The sequence below is a fragment of the Trachinotus anak genome, unplaced genomic scaffold (assembly GCF_046630095.1).
Source record: "Trachinotus anak isolate AG129_WGS33_773 ecotype Australia unplaced genomic scaffold, CSIRO_AGI_Tana_v1 ptg000011l, whole genome shotgun sequence".
NCBI classification, from domain to species: domain Eukaryota; kingdom Metazoa; phylum Chordata; class Actinopteri; order Carangiformes; family Carangidae; genus Trachinotus; species Trachinotus anak.
This window is the reverse complement of record NW_027273862.1, coordinates 14,921,863-14,942,665: the sequence shown is the minus strand read 5'-3', so window position 1 is coordinate 14,942,665 and position 20,803 is coordinate 14,921,863. Positions and strand designations below refer to the sequence as shown.

The 20,803-nt window shown below is 39.0% G+C and overlaps 3 protein-coding genes across 6 annotated transcripts; 2 read left to right on the top strand and 1 right to left on the bottom strand.

The window, feature by feature from the left end:
• Window positions 1-36: 36 nt before the first annotated feature.
• Window positions 37-6,156, bottom strand: LOC139627510 (lysosomal protective protein). The gene is made up of 12 exons (XM_071488311.1): window positions 5,823-6,156; window positions 5,303-5,414; window positions 5,079-5,216; window positions 4,808-4,966; window positions 4,552-4,643; window positions 3,690-3,774; window positions 3,449-3,601; window positions 3,231-3,364; window positions 2,170-2,332; window positions 1,969-2,058; window positions 1,752-1,875; window positions 37-1,524 (listed from the first exon to the last, which is right to left on the bottom strand). The coding sequence occupies exons 1-11, from the start codon at window positions 5,990-5,992 to the stop codon at window positions 1,792-1,794; spliced, it is 1,380 nt and encodes a 459-aa protein (XP_071344412.1). The 5' UTR covers window positions 5,993-6,156; the 3' UTR covers window positions 37-1,524; window positions 1,752-1,791.
• Window positions 6,157-8,589: 2,433 nt separating this feature from the next.
• LOC139627514 (transcription factor E2F5-like) lies at window positions 8,590-12,923 on the top strand. 2 transcript variants are annotated; one of them, XM_071488317.1, is made up of 10 exons: window positions 8,590-8,853; window positions 9,308-9,467; window positions 10,013-10,122; window positions 10,229-10,384; window positions 10,745-10,788; window positions 11,218-11,282; window positions 11,380-11,683; window positions 12,412-12,459; window positions 12,574-12,618; window positions 12,705-12,923. In XM_071488317.1, the coding sequence occupies exons 2-10, from the start codon at window positions 9,309-9,311 to the stop codon at window positions 12,818-12,820; spliced, it is 1,047 nt and encodes a 348-aa protein (XP_071344418.1). In that variant the 5' UTR covers window positions 8,590-8,853; window position 9,308; the 3' UTR covers window positions 12,821-12,923. The 2 variants fall into 2 exon arrangements, with proteins under 2 accessions (XP_071344418.1, XP_071344420.1); XM_071488319.1 differs by having other exon boundaries at window positions 9,305-9,467.
• Window positions 12,924-13,057: 134 nt separating this feature from the next.
• Window positions 13,058-20,731, top strand: LOC139627513 (dynein regulatory complex subunit 4-like). 3 transcript variants are annotated; one of them, XM_071488316.1, is made up of 11 exons: window positions 13,058-14,358; window positions 14,533-14,628; window positions 15,122-15,319; window positions 17,681-17,881; window positions 17,993-18,047; window positions 18,140-18,165; window positions 18,732-18,887; window positions 19,030-19,110; window positions 19,307-19,516; window positions 19,645-19,710; window positions 19,809-20,731. In XM_071488316.1, the coding sequence occupies exons 1-11, from the start codon at window positions 14,356-14,358 to the stop codon at window positions 19,872-19,874; spliced, it is 1,158 nt and encodes a 385-aa protein (XP_071344417.1). In that variant the 5' UTR covers window positions 13,058-14,355; the 3' UTR covers window positions 19,875-20,731. The 3 variants fall into 3 exon arrangements, with proteins under 3 accessions (XP_071344417.1, XP_071344415.1, XP_071344416.1); XM_071488314.1 differs by having other exon boundaries at window positions 18,140-18,342; XM_071488315.1 differs by lacking the exon at window positions 18,732-18,887 and having other exon boundaries at window positions 18,140-18,342.
• The last annotated feature ends 72 nt before the right edge of the window (window positions 20,732-20,803 follow it).

Genomic DNA, 20,803 nt, shown 5'->3' with positions numbered 1-20,803 from the left:
GATCTGTGAATAAATCAGACATCATCAATGTGTCAGTGGAAGTTCAACAAAGCCTTTAATTAAAAGACAGATGAGTGAAGTTGCAGTTTTTAACAAGACAGTTTCAGCATTCTCATTAAATTCAGAACAATTTACATTTGCTGAAAATATTGATATGACAAAACCAAAGATTCTGCTTTACACCAGTGCTACACAGAACAGCTTCATTTTAAAGTACAGTAGAGTCTTGTGTATCTGGACAAGGACTTTGTTTTGGCTGTATGTACTTACAACACTGGACTTGAAGTGAAACGATGTAAAGCGCTGGTTTTTATAAGCAAGGTTTTTTACATCTATATTGTGTGAGCAGTGCAGGAAGTGAGGCCCTTTTACACATACCTATTTGCCTGTTGTTAGGACAATGATCTGAAACAAGTGAACAAATAGTTTTAGGGTCAGTTTATCTCAATCCAAATAGCAAATGTGTTTCACCTTTGTTAAAGACCAGACCAAAGGCAAAAAAGAGATTTAAACATGATTATTTTATTCAAGTTTGTTCATTTGTCTTGTTAGTTTTGATCCTCTAAAATGGAGGGACAGCGTATAAAAGGCTTTAATTTGTACAATGTTCACCCTGTGAAGATGTTAACATCCTCAAATCTCAAAGTTGGCACTTGAATTGCTACATCTCAAAACCAATGTGATGGAGATAATTTTAACACAATGTCAATGTCCAAAAACTCAACACACTGCACTGCAAGTACGTCAAGAACAATAACAATGATAAGAATAAGTGCCCTAACAGTGCTTTTCCCTCTAAATTCATCTTCCCTGAGAAAAATGTACCATCTAACAAGTGATGAGTACAGGTGTATATACACCTGGCAAGAAAAGTAACTGAACCCTTTGGAGTTATCTGCATTTATATTTAAATTTTCCTCAAATATGGTCAGATCTTCATCCAAATCAAAGAGAATCTATCTTAACTAATGACACAAATCAACGAATGACGTTTTCAATATGTATACAGTGTAGCAGGAAGAAATATGTGAACTAATGACATCAACAAAAGCTAACTGGAGTCAAGAACAATATGTTAATGTGTCTATAAACGGAGATGATTTAGCTCTGTGACTACTCTCAATAGAAGTGGGCGCCAAGCTAAGACAAATGCTCAGTGAGGTAACAAAGAACATTAGAGTAGAGAAATCACTGGCACTGGTTAATATCTCTGTTTATGAGTCTACCATATGCAAATCATGGAGCGATTAAACTATGGCTGAATTTCTTGGGAAGAAGATGCAGCACTATGCATGGTGGCAAACGAACAACATACCAACACAAAGTTATCATCCCTGAGGTCAAGTGCAGTGGAGGGAGCATCATGATTTGAGGCTGCTCCCAAGTTCCCAAATGACCTCCCAAGTTTATCAAGGTATCTAACAGGATAACGTCAGGGTGGCTGAAGCTCAGTAGAGGTTAGGTGTACTGTTGGAAGAGTGGTCTGGATCAGCAGATATTGGAAGCTCTTGTTTGAGGTTATTACTGTGAAAGGAGGTCCAACAAATTATTGAATCCAGGGGTTCACTTACTTTTTCCATCAGCACTGTGAATGTTTAAGTGTTTTCAATAAAGACTTAAAAGATTTAATAATTTGTGTGATATTAGCTTGGGGGCACCGTTTCTCTACATTTGTGTCTTAGATGAAGATCAGATCACATTTTGTGACCAATTAATGCAGAAAATCAGGTCATTCCAGAGTGTTCACATACTTTTCCTCGACAGTCTATACACAGCAGTCTCCATCGTGACTCAGTAGAAGCCATTTGTTATGAACGACTGGAACATGTGGAAAGCTGGACCTGGAGCCCACTGAGGAACCATGTGACCGGCACCCTGAAACACAGGAGAGCGGTATTTCACATCAGGAACCTAAAACAGGACAGCCATGCTTCTATGGCAGACACTAAACAACACACTGGTGGTTACCTTGACCGTCAGGAAGGTTATGTTTCCAAACTGTTGGTAGAAACCAGCAATCTGGTCTTCATGAATCCAGCTCTGATACTTAGTGGTTGCCTGAAACATTTATCAGTAGCATTAAGAAATGCATCTGGTTGTAGTTTTGGGAAAGGGGAGGGGTGGGGGGGTGTACATATGTAGGATCTTTCCTTAAATTATAGTTTCTACCTTCAGGCCGAGGTCCTCCACAAACCACTGGTCTCCCAGGAAGTTGCAGGCCATGTCAGTGTCTCCATTGTAGACGAGCGCCCGCAGGCCCTGTGAAAGCAGCTTCAGATACACCTCCTTCACGGTTTCATACAGCATGGTGTAATGCTCTCCAACATAATCACTGCAATGAAGAGTTGACTGTCAGATGACGGATGACTGTCAATCCCACCAATCAAGACTGTAACAGGCTAAAAGTACCACGTCAATGTATTAAAATCAGTAGTCATCAGGGGAAGATCAGTGGAATCCACATATGGTTAAAATTGACGGGCTTGATCTTTTTTGCCTTGAAAGCATCAACTGTTGAAGACTTGTTTATTTCATCTTTTTTTATTTTTTTATTATTGTTTTATTATAGTGCAGTGGAGACTGACAGGAAAGGGGTAGAGAGAGGGGAATGACATGCAGGAAAGAGTCGAGCCAGCAGGGAGTCGAACCGGGGACTGCCTGCTAAGAGCATATTGCGCTCACATGGTACGCACGCTAACCACTCGACTACCCCAGTACATTTCATCTTTAATAAGAAAATAAGAATTTTTTAGGTGAGATGGTTTGTTGTGTGTATAGATTGATCAATGTAGTTGTATTGTGACATACTGCATGTGTGCAGCATGTGTGCTGCTCTGAACTCTTGTGTCTCTCTTCCTTTTTTAAGCTTTCCACTAACATATTTTGTATTTTAAGATGTGTATCCATGAATTGTTTGTGTTTTTTTTTTATATTTGCAGATTATAACCTATTATATTTTTTAAATGTTCCCTGTGGAACAAGTTAAGTTTTTTGAATGTTTGTTGGATTGAATGTATACTACATAGTGTCTACGAAACTGTGTTGCAGTGCTCTTAACAAGCCAGTCAAGAGCCACATTCAATTTGTACCCACAGCTCCCTGTTATTTTGTTAGTAACACATTGACCAATACAGGCAAATACCAACAAGAGGGACTTGAGGGATATAGCATAATGAGTGACAGTGACATCATAATCATCGAATCACAGTCATTATTTTACTGACACACACCTGCAGATGTCCCACGGCGGCAGTATATCTGGAATGTGCAAAGCTTTCCTCACATCCCCTCTGTTCAGCCAGTTCATCTGAGCTGTGCTGTTGATGCAGGGAGGGACTTCACCCAGAGACACTGTATCTGAAAACTTCATTAAAAGATTTTAATCATTAATGCTACAAGACAGTAAGAATTTGAAGCACAGGTGCAAGGCCAAGAGGGGAACGCTCACTTTGTGGGCATGTGGATCTTTCCTGTAGTTCCTAAACAGATGACTCATGGTCCTCTCATAGCCTCTGTGAGATCTTCCCTGACCCTCACAATCCAGGTAGAGGGCATACTCATTAAGTCCGATATTATACGCAATACCAAAAGCGATAGTCACCTGAAGGGAGACAAAGACAAAGGAAAATTTGATAGAGTAGCACCAGAAATTCCCAGCTGTAAATACTGTAGAAACAGTGCACACGTACCAGCGTCTGGCAGATCTTTGAACTGGAGTTGTAAAAATTACAGGTCCCCTTATCGCAGCAATTTATGTTCAGATCACGCCACAAACTGCACAGAAAACAAGGCTTTAAAATGACAATCTCTGCATCAACTGTGTGTGACTCCTACCTTGGCTTGATGTCAGTAATTGTCACATTGGTCTAAAACATTAAAATGAGATACTCCGTATGTCAAATTGGTTCTAGTAGAATAACAACTAAAAAAGTAAATTTAAATGTTTTTTAATTTGGCTTTATATTTGTTTAGATTTCTATACCACAAACTAAATGTAAACGGTGCTGTGTACTATAAAATTCTGTTTTTAAAAAATATAAAAATACATGGGATAAAAGTGTCCAACAGCACACCCCATAATGCTCTCAAAACCTGCTCAGAAGTAATGTGTAGTGTAAAATTCAGAAACTGCTAAGGACCTTAAACATTCAATACCCTGCTGTTACAATGAATTGACCAATGAATGCACAAGCTGTATTCTGTAGAACTGTACATCTTTTTATGTGGAGGCTTGAGACTCCACATAAAAAGATGTACAGAATACAGTCTTTCATTTTACATACAGAAATAATTCACAGTCAAAAACTTACAATTACCTTTCTTTCCTGCCCTCTGAAAACTCATGTTTGTCCCTTGGTTCCACTGACATGGTCAGATGGCCAGTAAAAATGTATTCAACTTGACCTTATACTGTACATGTTGTGTCCAGGGGTGAGTTCCCCAGACACAACATGTACAGTATAAGGTCTTCAAGCATTAGATGACTTTGCTTTTTGTGCATTTTCCCTCATAGTAAAAGCAAACAAGCTTCAGCGACAATGTGCCACTTACTCCTCTCCAAAGAGGCCATGGTAGTAACCAAAGTAGATCAAAGTTTGGTCATTGAGAGCAAAACTGCTGAGACCATTTCCCACTGCAAAGCCCTAGAAACAAGTGAATCAAAAATAAATGTTAGGGTGTCGAAATTCCCATCAGAAAGTATGCTTGGCTAAGTGCCTCTAAAATACTGATCGTGAGTCAGCTGACAGTGCTGCTGAGCAAAACATCTGAGGCTGAAGATGACAGAAGTTTGCAAGAAGCAACTCACCTTGAAGTTGATTTTGGCAGTTCCTGTAGCCACGCGCAGGCTGAGAGTTGGTGCATAAATGCCACCATAACTTTCTCCAAAGATGTAGAAATCATTTTGAGTGAAATTTGGGAACTTGGCAAAGAAACTCTGTAGAGCTTTATAATTATCATCAGCTACCTAAGAGAAGAACATATGAAATGGTTTCTTATCCAGTATGGTCTCTGGCTGTTTCTAAGCTTTTCTTTGCTTTGTAAAATCTATTATTACTTATTTAATAGACTAATCTGACCTGGTCATCATCGGTTGCATATTTCTGGTCATCAGAATAGGAAAATCCCACTCCTGCAGGAGATTCCAGATACAGCAAGTTGGCAATCTTGTTCCAGCTGAATGTGTTCTCATACAGCGTAGCCCCGTCATCATTCACCTGAAAAACAAAGTCACCAGTGCCTATTCAGAGTCACTTTAATTAAAGTGCACGAGTATAGTTATGCATAAAGAGAGCAAGCTCACATGAAATGGTCCATTCTCTGACAGGAATCCATCCAGCGAGCTGCAGCCCGGCCCTCCGTTCAGCCAGAGGACCAGAGGGTCTTTGACTGGGTCTCTCTGAGAGGTCACAAACCTGCAGGAGATCAGGACTAGAGTTAGATCCTCCATACTGCATGACGCAGTTGTATGCAAAAGTTTGGGTTCATTGCATGCTGACTTTTGTGCATGCAACAACGACTGTTTATTTTGTTTAAGCTCATGATTTAAAAAGTAACTGCCTGTCAACATTTGAGGACATTTCAATGCCTGTTGCAGTTTGTTGTATTTACTTGCCAAAACAAATGGCTTGTTCCCCATTGTGTGGATTTTCTGCTTTTTCTAGTATTGGACTTCAGTTTGGAGTTTGAGACATTTTGTAGGCCAAACATATAATCTATTAATCAAGCAAATCAGCTGAATTTTGCTGAGAATACTTCAGTTCACTTCTTTTACTGAAGAAGGCTTTTTTTTTTTTTTTTTTTTTTTTTTAACAGTTTCTTACCAGTAATGGAGAAACTTTCCCGGCCGTGCCTGGAGGTACCCCGACCACTGTCGGTAGTTGGGTTTGAACATCATGCCCGGCAGCTGTGTCACCTCATCCGGAGCGTACTGAGCCCGGGAGCCGAGCTGCAGCACAGCCAGCAAACACACCAGCAAACCTCCGGCGAACATTACCAAACCTCACTCACTTCTCACAACGGAAACACAGCACTTCCCGTCGGGTTGAGAAAAAGAGACGAGGCTTGTTAGCTGGCTGTGACGTCCTCCAAAATCCTCAACTGCGGCTTCGCGTTAACGAGACCGACCAGTCATGTGATCGCCTCTGCGGGTCACATGACCAGCGCCTGACTCCACACGGAAGTCCTGTACGACAACAGTTCAGAGGCAGGTCTGTAGTGTAGGAGGTGCATGGTTTACCCCAAACCCACAAAACTGGTTTTAATTCGACACATTTACAGTAGAGGAGCGTACTCAGACTCTGCCAGAGCTAAAACTATCAAGGCAACTTTAACACAAGGCAAAGCAATAAACATGACAAAGATATTAAAGTTAACATACAGGCTACTGAGGCATTTAAGATATATAGCTGTATGCAAAGGTTTGGGGCTAATAACATACTTTAAGATGTTTGAAGTGAAAAGAAGTACATACACTGCAGAGCCTTTGAGAAATGACCCTCTTTCAAATATTAATGCACTGTTATGTTTTTATTTCACAAACCTAAAAAAAAATATAGAAAAATATTTAGCTGTAATTGTGACATGCAAAACTTTTGGCAGCTTTCTAGTTGTAAAGTCTCAGGTTAGGCTTTGAAAGGCAGATCACGAATTGGTATTTGAAATTGCCGGCTGGTGACATTTCCAGATCTGATAAACTCTCTGACTTTAAACTTTGCAGTAACACTCAACAACACTGAGCTACTCTAAGTAACTGAGTGAGGATCTGAAAATGAAGAAAACTGCTGCCTACAAGGCAGGGGAGGCCATGAAAGGGTATCATATCACAGCTCTTCCATTTTTAAATTTTCACGGTAGGAAATGTCAGAAATGGCTCTTAAGAGGAACTGTGAAAGTCAAGACAAAGAAAATTGTAAGATTGTCACCCATTGCAGTCATATGAGGATTTTGCAAAACAAAGGACCTGAAGTGAGGGCCCTGAGCGTTGGTGCACCGTTCCACTGTGCAGCATTGATGCACAAACAGGGTCTACGTGGAAGAATCATTGAAAGGAATCCTCACCCGCAAACTCATCACAAAAGTCAACGTGTTGAGTTGGCAAGGCAACATCTGCATACGACAGAGTCAATTTGGAAACTAGTTGCTGTGGACAGATGAAGTTAAAAAAGAGCTTTTTGCCCACAATCACCAAATGTGTATGGAGTGAAAAAGGAGCAGCACTTAACGGAAAGAACACTGTGCCGACTATTGTGGGTGGAAATATTCTGCTTTGAGGTCATGTGGCAGCCAGTGACTCAGAAAACATTTCACAGATAGAGTGAAAAATTGATTCCACTAAATATCACCAGATTCTGGATACAAATATCCTGCAGTCAGTCAAGAAAGTTAAACTGAGAGGCTGGCTCCTACAACAGGACCATGATCCAAAGCAGACCTCAAAATCCACCATGAAATACATCAAGAAACACAAGCTGAAACTTTTGGGAAGGCCCCCACAGTCCCCTGGAATCAACATCATTGAAAATCTGTTGGTGGATCTTGCAGAGGCTATGTGTGCAAGACAGTGTAAAAATAACTCAGAAACTGAAAATGATCTGTAGGAAGCGTGAGTGAAAATCCTAAAATCATTTTTCTTCTAGCAAGGTGGTGGGGGGTGTGGGGAACTAACTACTTAGTACTCAAACTTTTGATTTCACAGCACACATTTTGACTTGTTACAGAAGGAAACACACTAACACAGGTTCTATAAATTAGAAGGCCCATGTACACAGTGAGCCAACAGGAACAATACCAGGTCCCTGAAACTAAAACATGTCAAAATGTCTTCTCTGTAGGCCTATCGACAGGACATTTTGTGAAAAATTTGTGCTAAATCAAAAAATATACTTGATGAGACATGTTTGCTTTTAAGACGAAATCAGGGCCATTCATATAGCACAGTTGACACAAAGGCAATTTTCACATTCAACGGGAAATACAGTAAAAACACATTAAAAACAAACAAACAAAAAACAAAACACTGGAACACAAATTAAAAGAAGCAACAAAACAAGTCAGCACAAAAAGAATGAAATTTGCTGTGATATCATTGGCATATCATTCTTAAATCTTATGTCTACAGTGGACCGTCTTAGCATTTTTACATAATTTGTAACTTTGCTGGGGACAGACAGTGTCCTTGATTACCACTGCGCATGGCAGCCAGCTTCCTCAGGGGTCCAGACCCCCAACCAATGGGCCCAAAACAGCCCAGGTTCACTGCACGTCTTTGGTAGTTTTAATCATTTCAAATTTGTTTGGAAATTTGAACAACCATATTAACTATGGTGGGTGTGGCGTTATTAACTACTTTTGTGGCATTGTCTTATAGACAGGCCCTTGTGTCAATTATACTTTTAAGATTTTAATATTAGGTGGAGGTGGGGGTATGCTCAGAAAATAATACAATTGTCTTCTATATGTTATTGGCCTAGGATTTAAATTTTAATGTACACGGAGTACACATAAATAATACATCTTCCCGGATGCCATAAAATATATTACTTTACTGAGAGAATTTAATTCTGAGGAGTCGAATGTTTGGACTTTTATTGTGAAGGAAGATATATACGGCTACCGGAAGTAATACGCACGAGCTCCATAACAGTGGGGACTGGAGGATGAATGTAGTTGATGCAGTGCAGAAAACATTAGCTTTAGTTTGGCATTGCATTGTAGATATATTTAGCTGTCCGCCAAAACTCCTATCGCAAGTTAAAACACTGTCGGTTGCCGTCGTCAGGATTGTTAGCATTTGGTAGCATTAGCTCAGTGTCCTCAGCAGCAACTCTACCACTATTCGCGACAACTGTTGAGGTAAAAGCAATTTATTGTTGTAATTTTAAAGCTCGTCGTTGATGTCATGCAGACGGCCTAATTGTGTGCTCGTATCAGCGCTGTTTCGAACAACAAGAAGTTTTAATATAAGTTCAGCACCTGGTATTAACAAAAGCTATTTACAAGTGAAAAGCTACACACAATGTTAGTGTTTCCGGTACAAGTCTTTCATAATAAACCTACCCCACTGAGTTGTAACGATTCCTGACAGTTTAGACGAAAAGTGCTTGACAGTATTGTTTTTCTAAACGTTGTATTCACACAATATGAGTTGAGAGAAAACTATAAGAGTGCTCATACAGGAAACTCTGACAAGATTTTTATTTCGAAAGAAAGTCTTTCCGGTTGTGTGAGGCGGGCCCGGTGGCAGCTGATTCAAACGGAGAGCAGGGGGCGCTCCCGGGTTTATTTGTTTTCTTTTCCTGTTCAGCAGCATGGATCCTGATGGTATCCCTCACAGTCCAGACGGAGAGACTGCCATGCCAGACCAGAACCCCAAATACCAGAGGAGTCTGAGGAGCCTTCATGTGCTGGCATCCAGATTTGTCAAGTTACTACAAGAAGCTGAAGGAGGAATGCTGGACCTCAAAGAGGTAAGTGAGCTGGGACCAGTCCAGCACACAACAAAACAAACACTGATCTCATAACTGGAGATGTTCTATCATATTCGGGTTAGGGTTAGGGTTAGTTTTCTTTTTATAATATGTGTACAGTGTCAGATAAGTTGATAAGTTGAAGTTTGTGATATTGTGACAAATAGATTAATAGAGGAAATACAGATTAATTGATGGTGACAACTGCTAGTGTCAGCCCCAAAAATAGTAATAAACAAACATACAATATATATACAGCCAATTGTTCATACATACAGATCCCTCTATATAGACATACGTTTAAAATTCAGTATCCTATTTCTCATGCTTGTCAGCGCTTACAGTATGCTCTGGGAAATAAAGTTTTTTTTATTGTCTTGTTTTTTTCAAACTTTCCATGAAATGCATGGCTGTTTTTGTTACCTCTATGTTTCTTACTCACTTACACCCTGATCCTTCACTGTGAGAACATTTTGGAAACAAAAATTCTCATTGGATGAGGCGAAGTAGGCCTTGGTTGATAAAGTGTTTTTGTGTTCTTTCAGGCTGTCAGGATCCTGGCTGTTGGACAGAAAAGGCGAATCTATGACATCACGAATGTGCTGGAGGGAATTGGTCTGATTATGAAAATATCCAAGAGAATTGTTAAGTGGATGTATGTTTTTAAACCCTGCCTTGTGTGCATGCATTTGTATGTATGTTTCAAGACTGTTGTGGAAAATATGTTTTACAATATAATACATATGCTTTTTCTAAATAAGTGGTGCAATGCCAGGAGAAAACGCATGCGAGTTTACCAACAGACTTACACAGTTGAAGTCTGAGCTGGAGGACTTGGAGCAGAAGGAATTCATGTTGGACCAGCAGAGACTCTGGGTCGAACAGAGCATCAGGAACACGAGAGAAGACTGCAGCAAATATCCTTTTTTATGCCTGTTTAAACTTGAACTTGAACACACTGATTTTCACCATTTGCCAACTATTCTATTCTAATGTATTTCTATTTACAAAAACAATATCTGTTTCACTTTTCCTTCTTTAGCAGTAAAATGGTAAGTGAAAATGAGATTTTGGACAGCACCGTGAGCAAATTTACTCAGATTTAATGTGAGTTCTTCCTTTATGGCACACAAGCTGTGTGGTATTGCTTATAGCTGCAATTTCTTTTGCAAAAGAAAATGAATTTATAATTATAGTGAACAACTTTTATCGCTATAGTGCCTGTCAATTAGCTCTTCCAGAACAATATTTCAAGTTGAACTTTAACTCAGATCAACTCTGACCTATGTGAATCATGAAGATATCTGCAACTGCTTCAGTGGTAATGTATAATCACTGTCTTGTTGTTTAACAATTACCCTTCTGTACATATTTGTGTGAGCATATATTTGGAGAGGGGCAGTGAGCCAAAGACAGTGCTATCCGCTTTTTATTGTGAATACATTTTTATGCCACAGAGTAAACCTTTGGGTTATCTCCTAGCCTTAGTTTTTGAGGAAAATGAAAGCAAAAATTTCCTCTGCACATTTCGTCTTGCCTCAGCTCTGCTGTGGTCATAACTATCACACAGCTGGACAAACAGTGGTGTATAAAATGATGATGGTGCTTGGATCATCACATCAGCTGACATACAGTAGTTTGTCTTAGAATTGAAACAAAAAGAACAGCTAGCGTTTCCTTAGTCTTAAAATATATAAAGACCAAATTAAATTATTGTCTTTTGACTTTTCAGTGTCTCATGTCTCTTCAGGCCACACACTCTTGGCGGTACGAGCGCCATCTGGCACACAGTTAGATGTTCCCATTCCCAAAGCCGTAAGTTTGCATCACTAGAACCTATTGTACTGTCTTCTTTTTTTCAGCCTGTAAATTCAGATGGGATAACTTAGTGTGTGTGTGCATCTTCTTTCAGGTTCAGAACAGCCCAGCAAAGTACCAGATCCATCTAAAAAGCGTCAGCGGACCCATAGATGTCCTACTTCTTAACAAAAACTCTGCAAGCTCTGTTCCTGTCGTACTGCCAGTCCCACCGCCAGAGGAAATTTTACGGAGCGCTAAGTTAGCCATGTCCTCTTCAGATGCGACAGAAAGCAGTACGGCACCATACCAGGCTTCAGATGAGACCAAACATTGCACTAAATCAAGGCGGTCAGCCATGGAGGATATGCAGCCTTCATTTATAAACACTGAGTCCAAAAGATCTCATGCTCCTAAATGTGAGTATTTTAGTTTGTGCAGTTTTTGTTGATAGGCCACTGAAAGCAAAACCTAACACCAGATAATCAGATAACATAACTTCATAAAGTGACTGTGCATTAAATTTACTACAGTAAATTGAACTTAATATTAAGTTAAAAACACCATTTATTTATAACACTGATCAGGTCAATACTAAACCAATACTACTGCTGTTATTATTATTTAAAAAAAAATCCAAATCAGCTTTACTGGGCAAGTATGTTTGTGTATCCAAGGAATTTATCTCCTGTTGCTCTCAGTGTACTTACATATGGTACACAGTGCCAATAATAATGTGCAGGGAGATACAGATGGCCATACTGCAAAAACAAAGACAACAAAACTGGGCAAAGATAAATAAACATAAACATATGACTATGATGAAAATGCAAGAAGGTTAAAAAAATAAGATGCTTGCTTATACAACAGCAGTGGACAGAACATATAATATTTATATACAAGTCAAACAGATTTTTAAGCATCACTAGAGCTCCTTATCTGAACCGAGGAGGAGATAACACAAATATCAAGTTCTTCTTTCACAAGCTGATGAAATCACTTTATCGATTATATATCACAGTGTTCACTGGTTCTGCTGAGTCTTTTATACAAATGTGCATGCTCATACAATAACTCCTTAACATCTCATGCATGTTTTTCTGAATTGAGGGCTTTTACATTAATTTTTTAAAAATCGTGTTTCCAGTGCGAGATTTATCAAAGGAACTGAAGGACCTACTGGACCCATCCAAAGGTACTGCGCCTTTGTTTTTGATGTGTCTTAAAATGATTTATTTTCATAACATTTTGAAAGTCAGTTAATATGACTGTATACTGGTATATGATTATATATATTCCCTCTATTTAGAAATAATGAGTTCAGATCTATTCACAAAGCTTATGACCTCTGAAGGTAAGTTCACTGTATTTTCTGACTTCATATCTTATTGGTGTTTGTCGTATATTTGTAGTAACCACGTGTATACCTTTGCTCATCAGTTTTTTCGCCACTTCTCCATCTGTCGCCGCCACCATCTGAAAATGAATACACCTGTAATCTAGATGAGAGTGAAGGCCTCTGTGACCTCTTTGACATCCCTGTGCTTAATGTTTGATCATGGACTCGTGTGTTAAAGATTTTCCTCTTGAAATGTACATAGTGGTCGTTTTTTAAAATAGTTGTTTGATTAAAAAAAATAATAAACAAATGGTTGAAAATATTGTGTTCACCTCATTCATATACTGTGAAGCACAAATATTAGAAACACCATGTTGCAATATAACACAATTCATTACAACACCACAAACTACAGCTCAACTTTGAGGGGCTAAATGCTAACATTAGCATTGCCAGTGTGCTTAAAGCAGGTATTCGACATACCTCACATCACATTTCACTAAAAATAACAAATTCCCACCTCGTGCTAGAGGAAAGGTCAGGGTATTGCCATTGTCATTAGGATTCATCCTCTGTGAAACATGAAGATCTGAACACAATTTCATCATAGTCCAATCAGTAGCTGCTGAGATATTTCAGTCCGGACCAGTGTGGTTGACCGACAGATTGACATTACCTTTGCTAGAGCCATGCCTCCATAACATGGCTAAAAATACTGCTGAATCACTGAGCATCAAACATGTTTTTCTGCCAGTTGTCAACAATTTGTCTTGTGTATGTACAAAAAAACCAAAACAAAAACAACTGTCTTGTATTTAAGCCTTTATATCAGGAAATGTCTGTAGGCCTAGCATTAAAATGAATGTATATGAATATGAATGTATATATTAAAAAGCAGTATGACTGTGAGTGAATAAGGTACCAGAACAGAGAAATAATATTTATGTGTTCAGTACATGTAAAATTTGCATTGTTGGGTAAAATAAACCTTTTTTATTTTGTTTTGTCTGTATATTATGGGCTAAATTCTGCTCATATTATTCAGTCTTAATAGTGACTTGAAGTCGTATATCGTGTTTACCCATATAGTGTATCTGAAATACATTTTTCTACATTTTCTTTTTTTTATTCCGCCAGTCTTTGGCTATGAAAAAGCCAACTTGTTTACTATCCCCAATTCCCACTTTTTCCTGTTTGCAGTAGGTTTTTTAGGTTTTTATTAATTAGATCTAAAACAATTAAATTTCCCTATTTATCAGGGGATCACAATTTTATCACTGCATGGATCTTTACATTCTTTGATAAAAATAAAAAAATAAAAAGCCAATGTACCACAGTACAAATAGCCCCAGATATTGATACAACAAGGGCACAGTTTTTGACACCAACTTTAAAGGAAAATAAATTCATGGGGGATTGCTCACAGTGGTGGAAGTCCTACTCATCTTTCATTTAAGAAAAACAAAAACAAACAAACAATATAGCTTAACTTAAGAGTTAAGTCTAATTTGAGAAGAAGTATAAAATAACATGAAACAAAAATAAACTTCATAATTGTACTTGAGTAAACGTACGTGGTTACTGTCATGATGTACTCCATGGTTACCATCTGCCATGTTGACGTTTAAACATTCGTTGCCATAGCGACGCTTGTCAGAACTTGGAACTCAGCGATACGGACACAGGTGTCGTTTTTAAGTTGCTCAAAACGTTCGAAACATTGGAGACCGTCTCTCCGTTTTATTATTTACAATGGTGAGCATTAAAATGAATATATCACAGCCATGTTGGGTTCGTCAGTGGGCTAATTACAGTAAAAAGCTAACGTTAGCTACCTAGCAGTTAACGCTCAGTTGTGTTATAGGTTAGCTACTTCGTTTCCATGGCCAGCAGTTTTAACCTTTCTCTTCTATGTTGGCTTCTGTCCAGCCACCCAAAAACAAAGGCACGGGAAAAAAGCCTGCAAAGGCAAGGACGCCCACTCTGATAGATGGCCTTACCAAGGAGGAGATGTCCAAGGAGCAGGTCAGAGCTGGAATGTCGTGCTTGTTTAAAAGTATGGAGTGATGCTTGGTATGTTTTACATCATGCATTTCAAAATGGGTATCCCACCAAGTTAGTATTGCACTTTAATAGAGTGGACAATAATCAGAATATGTGGAGCAGACTTAAGATATCCTGACTTTGAGTTTCTAGTGTGGGTTAAGCTCTCAAAACACTGAACAGTACCAGTGGCATCTTTTTGTTAAAGCCTCTCTGCCCGTGCAAGTGCCTGTCAGTCTCCAACCAACTAGTTTATCATGCAGTTATTTTGGTATAAATGTGTGGTGTCTAACCCCATATCATCAGAGTCAATTTCTCAGATTCACCTCCAAGGCTACTGAAGACAGAGTGCGCCTTTAGGATAAAAATGGGGCAATGAACAGTATTTGGCTGTCATAGTGATCAAAAGGTACTGGACATAAGCATTGTCTGGCTCAGATAGGGACACACTGAAATATATTTCTGTGTACTTCAGCTTGAAGAGCACATTGTGCGCCTTCGGGAGGAGCTGGATAGAGAGAGAGAGGAGAGGAACTATTTTCAGAAGGAGAGGGACAACATCCACACCTTTTGGGAAATCACAGACAGACAGCTAGAGGAGGTTAAGGCAGAACTTCAAAACCTAGAGAAGGACATAGAAGATGATGAGGGTCGCCATCAAGTGGAGATCAAGGTAAGGGTAATACACATATAAACTGTTGCTACACAGTCAGACTGCACCCAAATTCAGGGGCTGCATTTTCCCATTTTCTGTATTTCAGAATATGTCAGAACAGTTAACAAGGCTGTCCCATTTTTAAGGTTCTTTAAATGCAGTCAATAGATGCAGGTATGTAGTATCCCACAATCCATTGTGCATTAGGCATTTCTTTAGTGAGATGTACAGATTGTCCTATTACCTTTAAAAGTAAGAGAAGTTGTTAATGAATTACATTTGGTGGTAACTAGCACTACATTTGTCATCAATCATATATCACTTTAAAAACATTTTTATATAGTATTGAATTACTAGACCAACCAAAAGCCACATTATAGTATAAATAATGGAATCCAGCAATACATAACAGTGTTCTGTTTATGTTGGTAATCACAGGTTATTACAGAAAAATGGGAATTCAATTCAATTCAATTCAATTCAATTTTATTTGTATAGCGCCAAATCATAATATACATTATCTCAAGGCACTTTACAGGGTAAGGTCAAGACCTTACTTTGTTACAGAATAAACCCAACAGTTCCCACAAAGAGCAAGCGTTTGGCGACAGGGGGGAGGAAAAACTCCCTTTTAACAGGAAGAAACCTCCAACAGAACCGGGCTCGGGGTGGGCGGCCGTCTGCCTCGACCGGTTGGGTTTAGGAGAAGATAGAAAGAGGGGGAGGGGGAGGAGAGGGGAGAGAAGAGAGAGAGAGAGAGAGACCAGGAACAGCTGTGTCGGTAATGGTGTTATCAATAATAATGACAGGTAACAGTGGTTAATAGTAAAGATGAGTAGTGGTGGATCTGGATCCTGCTGCTCCCGGGGCAGAGATACCTGCAGAATGAGGACAGAGAGAGGGAGAGAGAGGAGAAGCACAAACTACAGGAGAGAAAAAATACAAAGTTAATGGCATGAAGTTATCGAGAGAGAGAGGGGGAGAGAGACAGAAATAGAGAGAGAGCGCCCAGTGAATCATGGGAATCCCCCAGCAGTCTAGCTCTATAGCAGCATAACTAAGGGATGGGTCAGGACATACCCGAGCCAGCCCTAACTATAAGCTTTACTAAACAAGACAGTTTTAAGCCTGATCTTAAAGGTAGAGAGGGTGTCTGCCTCCCGAACCCACACTGGGAGCTGGTTCCACAGGAGAGGAGCCTGATAGCTGAAGGCTCTGCCCCCCATTCTACTCTTACAAACTCTGGGAACCACAAGTTGACCTGCATTTAGAGAGCGAAGTGTCCTATTGGGAAAATAGGGAACTATAAGCTCTCCAAGGTACGATGGTGCCTGACCATGAATGGCTTTGTAGGTGAGGAGGAGGATTTTAAATTCGATTCTAGAGTTTACAGGGAGCCAATGCAGAGAGGCTAGCACAGGAGAGATGTGATCTCGTTTCCTAGATCCTGTCAGTACTCGTGCTGCCGCATTCTGGATCAGTTGGAGGCTTTTTACTGAATTTTTGGGACATCCTGACAATAAAGAGTTACAGTAGTCCAGTCTTGAGGTAACAAATGCATGAACTAGTTTTTCAGCATCCTTTAGACATAGAATGGGTCTGATTTTAGCAATATTGCGCAGGTGGAAGAAGGCTGTCCTAGAGACTTGCTTTATATGTGAAGTAAAGGACAAGTCCTGGTCAAAAATGACACCAAGGTTTCTGACTGTAGCACTGGAGGCCAAGGTGATGTCATCCAAAGTCAGTATATTATCACATAGTGTGTCTCTGAGGTGTTTTGGGCCAATTACAATAACTTCAGTTTTGTCTGAATTTAAGAGTAAGAAATTAGTGGTCATCCACTATGAGTGGAATCATGATAATACTTATTATAGTTAACCTCACAATACAATAGTTAACCTCACTTGTAAATACAGGTGTAATTAAACACTCCAGGTTTTCACAGAAATAATTTTGGTAATTTTTTCCTGTTCCTAGATTAGTTCATGGATCACAGGCTGCCCTACAAATTGAGAATAAATCTACACTCTCTTTACCTTTTTTGTTGTCAAAACCCTACAGATAATGTCACAAATATATTGTCGTCCATTTAAAAAGACTGTTATTAGTTATTTTCATAAAAGACAGGCAATGTCGAGATATATTGATCCTTTTAAATGCTTTTCTCAAATGAAATCTAAAATCAGATGTAAAGCCAGTAGCCAGTAACCAGTTTTTGATACATCTAACATGAATACCGGGCTTCCATGAGAACACTCACCCATATTTTGGCACATTTTTCTGAAATGATAACAGACAAGCAAAGATTATCCATGGACCGATTGAATGGCTGAATTCATTTTACATTGCACATTTGACTATTGTTTTTCTCCCCACTAGGTGTATAAGCAGAAGATGAAGCACCTCCTGTGTGAACACCAGAACACAATCTCTGAGTTGAAAGCAGGAGCTTTAGTCTCCACTGAGGTGCTGCAGAATGACCAAGAACAATTAGAAGCTGAGCTTCACAAGGAGATGAGGGCCATCATGGTAGACATGCAGAAGCTTGACAATGAAAATCTCTTCAAGGAGCTTGAACTGGTTTGTAGTACACACCAAAAGATCTGTGGATTCAGCATTTCTGTTTATCTTGTAAATGTCAACAAGTAAGCAGAAACACCTCAAACACCAGTTTGGTTGTTATCTCAACAGAAACATGATGAGGAAATGACTAAAACAAGGAACAACTTGAAGAAGCGTATCACAGGTAAATAACTCATCTCATTTTCAGGTAGATTCAACACCCTTTGATATCAAAAACTAAATAGGAGACATTGTTTTGTTCTGCTATTTAAATAGAAATTGAATCCAACTATGAGGAAAAGGTGAGGTTGCGGCAACAAGATTTGGACAATATGAGGAAAAAGGAGACCAGTGAAAGAGAGGATCAGTGGAACTGCCAGTTCGCCAGTCTTAAAGAAGACCACAACAAAGCTTTATCGGATATTTATGCACTTTTTAATCTCATGCAGCGGGATATAGATATAACCCAATCACTGAAGGTATACGTGCACATATTCAGCATCCTTGTCAGACTAAACACAAAGAAATTTCAGATGTTTCGTTTAGGCCTGTAGCCTGATTATTTTTACAATTAGATAAATTGTTTTGTCTATGAAATGGTGAATACTGCCCATTACAGTTTCCCAGAGCCCAAGATGATGTCTTTAAATGGCTTGCCTTGACTGATAATTAATCTGATCCATAATAACATGAAATTTAGAAATGTTTTCAAATTTCAGAAGCTGTAACCTGATTATGTTTGGGATTTTTCTTTGGCAAATGACTGAAATTGTTGACAATAAATATTCTGCCTTTTGACTAAGTGTTGCAGCACTTTCGATCCATTTTTGCTTTTCTTTACATGATGTGTTTTATTGGCTTTTCTAAGACACAAATTGGAAAAATGGAGGCGAATAGGAAGAGGATGGAGGAAGACCGGCTCCATCTTTTGCAGGATGCCAAATGTCTCACTGAGTGTCTCTTGAAAGTCAAGGAGGAAATTGCTGGAAAGGAAAAAAAAATGAAATACTATGGAATGAAAAAGGTTGTTCTGGTTTTAGTATGTAAAACTGAGTTCACAGTTCCACATCGTACATTTATATTTGTTGCTACCAGTTCCTTAATTGGTTCTTTGCTTAGCATGTGTCTTAGTAATTGACACGTTTATTTGTGACACTTCATGACAGGACACCAATGGAAAGGTCAAAAAAAAGGAGCTATATGATCTAAGATCAGAACATAAGGACCTGGAACAGAAATTCATCAAGGTAAAAGTCAAAAATTTAACTTTACTCTAGGTAAAGCCTTTATCAGAACTGTGTTATGTTGCTCAAATGGTAGCTTGATACATATGCACCTTGGATGTGAGCCTAATGCTTTATGTACTTGTGGGTATTAGGTGAATGTTTTTACATATGTTTTTGTGTGTGTGTGTGTGTGTGTGTGTGTGTGTGTGTGTCATAGCTTCAACTGGAGAGGGACGAGCTGTACAAGACATACTCTCAGAGTACTGAGAATGTGCAGGATAAAGCTGCCCCGCAGATCATGCAGCTGGAAAAGAAGCTGAAAGCACTGACAGACAGCCTGGAGAAGACACAGGCCCAGCTCCGCACAGTACTATCTGCCTCTAACATGGACCAAATTGCCCTTAGTGGGCTTACAAAAAAAATTGAGGTACTGTTGCATGTCTCTCTTTTGTTCTCTTCCTCTGTAGTCATTTGTGTTCTTGATCAATGTCATTTATTGTATGCATGTTGCCATGCCGTTTGTACATGAAACAAGAAACATGTTTTTACTTCCAGGAAAAGCTTGACTCCTGCAATAATACCATCAGGAACTTACAGAATCAAAATGCTCAGATTTCCAAGGTTAGTAGTTCATTTCTGCATTTGTTTGACTAATGATGACATTTAAACTACTTATGTTGTGAAATTCATATTGTGTAAAACAATTGTGTGTCCGACAGGCACTTAAGGATCTGCTGCTGATCTTTGAAGCAAAGCAAAGGGCTTTTGGTGTCCCAGTGGAGTAGCCTTGTGCCTTTTAGAGCAGTCTTGTGGGGGAAGTCTTGGATGGCACTTTGATCTTGGCTTTGCCCTAAAATATGAAGCAATGAATTGAAAGACTGAACCACTTACAGTAAATCTCACTTATCTAATTATAATTTGACATGTTTCTCGTATTTTCCTTTTGTGTGTAAGGTTGTAATGCCTCTATTTATACCATTTTAGGCTAATTACTTTGCCACAAACATAAATCCTCTAAACTGCTTTGCCACAAATGTGCATGCTGTTTACATAGTTTTTTTACATGTCAGAAACTCAGTAACAGTTCAATGTGTATCCACTTTGTTTTGTCTTTGTAGGGAAATTTGAGCACATACCTGTGAATCTTAAATGAACTGAAGGCAAAAATCTGAATACTGGCTGCTTTGGTCTGTTAACAAAGTCATTAACTCTGACCTAAGAGGAGTTAAGTGGAGCAATAGATTTTAATACCTGAATTCAAGCAATCCAGATCTTAGCTTCTGTAGAAGCCACAGAACAAATCTTGAGTGCAGTGGTTGTGCTGTAGAGGTCATAGCTTACTATTCAAACAATGTACACTGGTCCTTGGGGGTCATCTTGCAGTCACTTTGTTTATTTAGCACTATATTGATGAAAAACTGATGAAAAAACTTACCCTCACTTTAACCAGTTATCTACCCAGTAACAATGCTTTGAATGAATGCCAAACAATGACATGTCAAGGTATTGGTGCCCTAGTATATGAAGTCATTCATGTCTAGGTGTGAAAGCTTTTTTTGTGTTGTGAGTTTTTTATATCATACAACACATTTTTCTACCTCCTATTCTTGCCCATAAAAATAAACTTGAAATGTGAAATTAATATGGAGTTCTGCTTAATTAACAATAAGCCACTAACACCAAGCTTTGCAGTGTTTTCTTTCCTGTAGCTGAC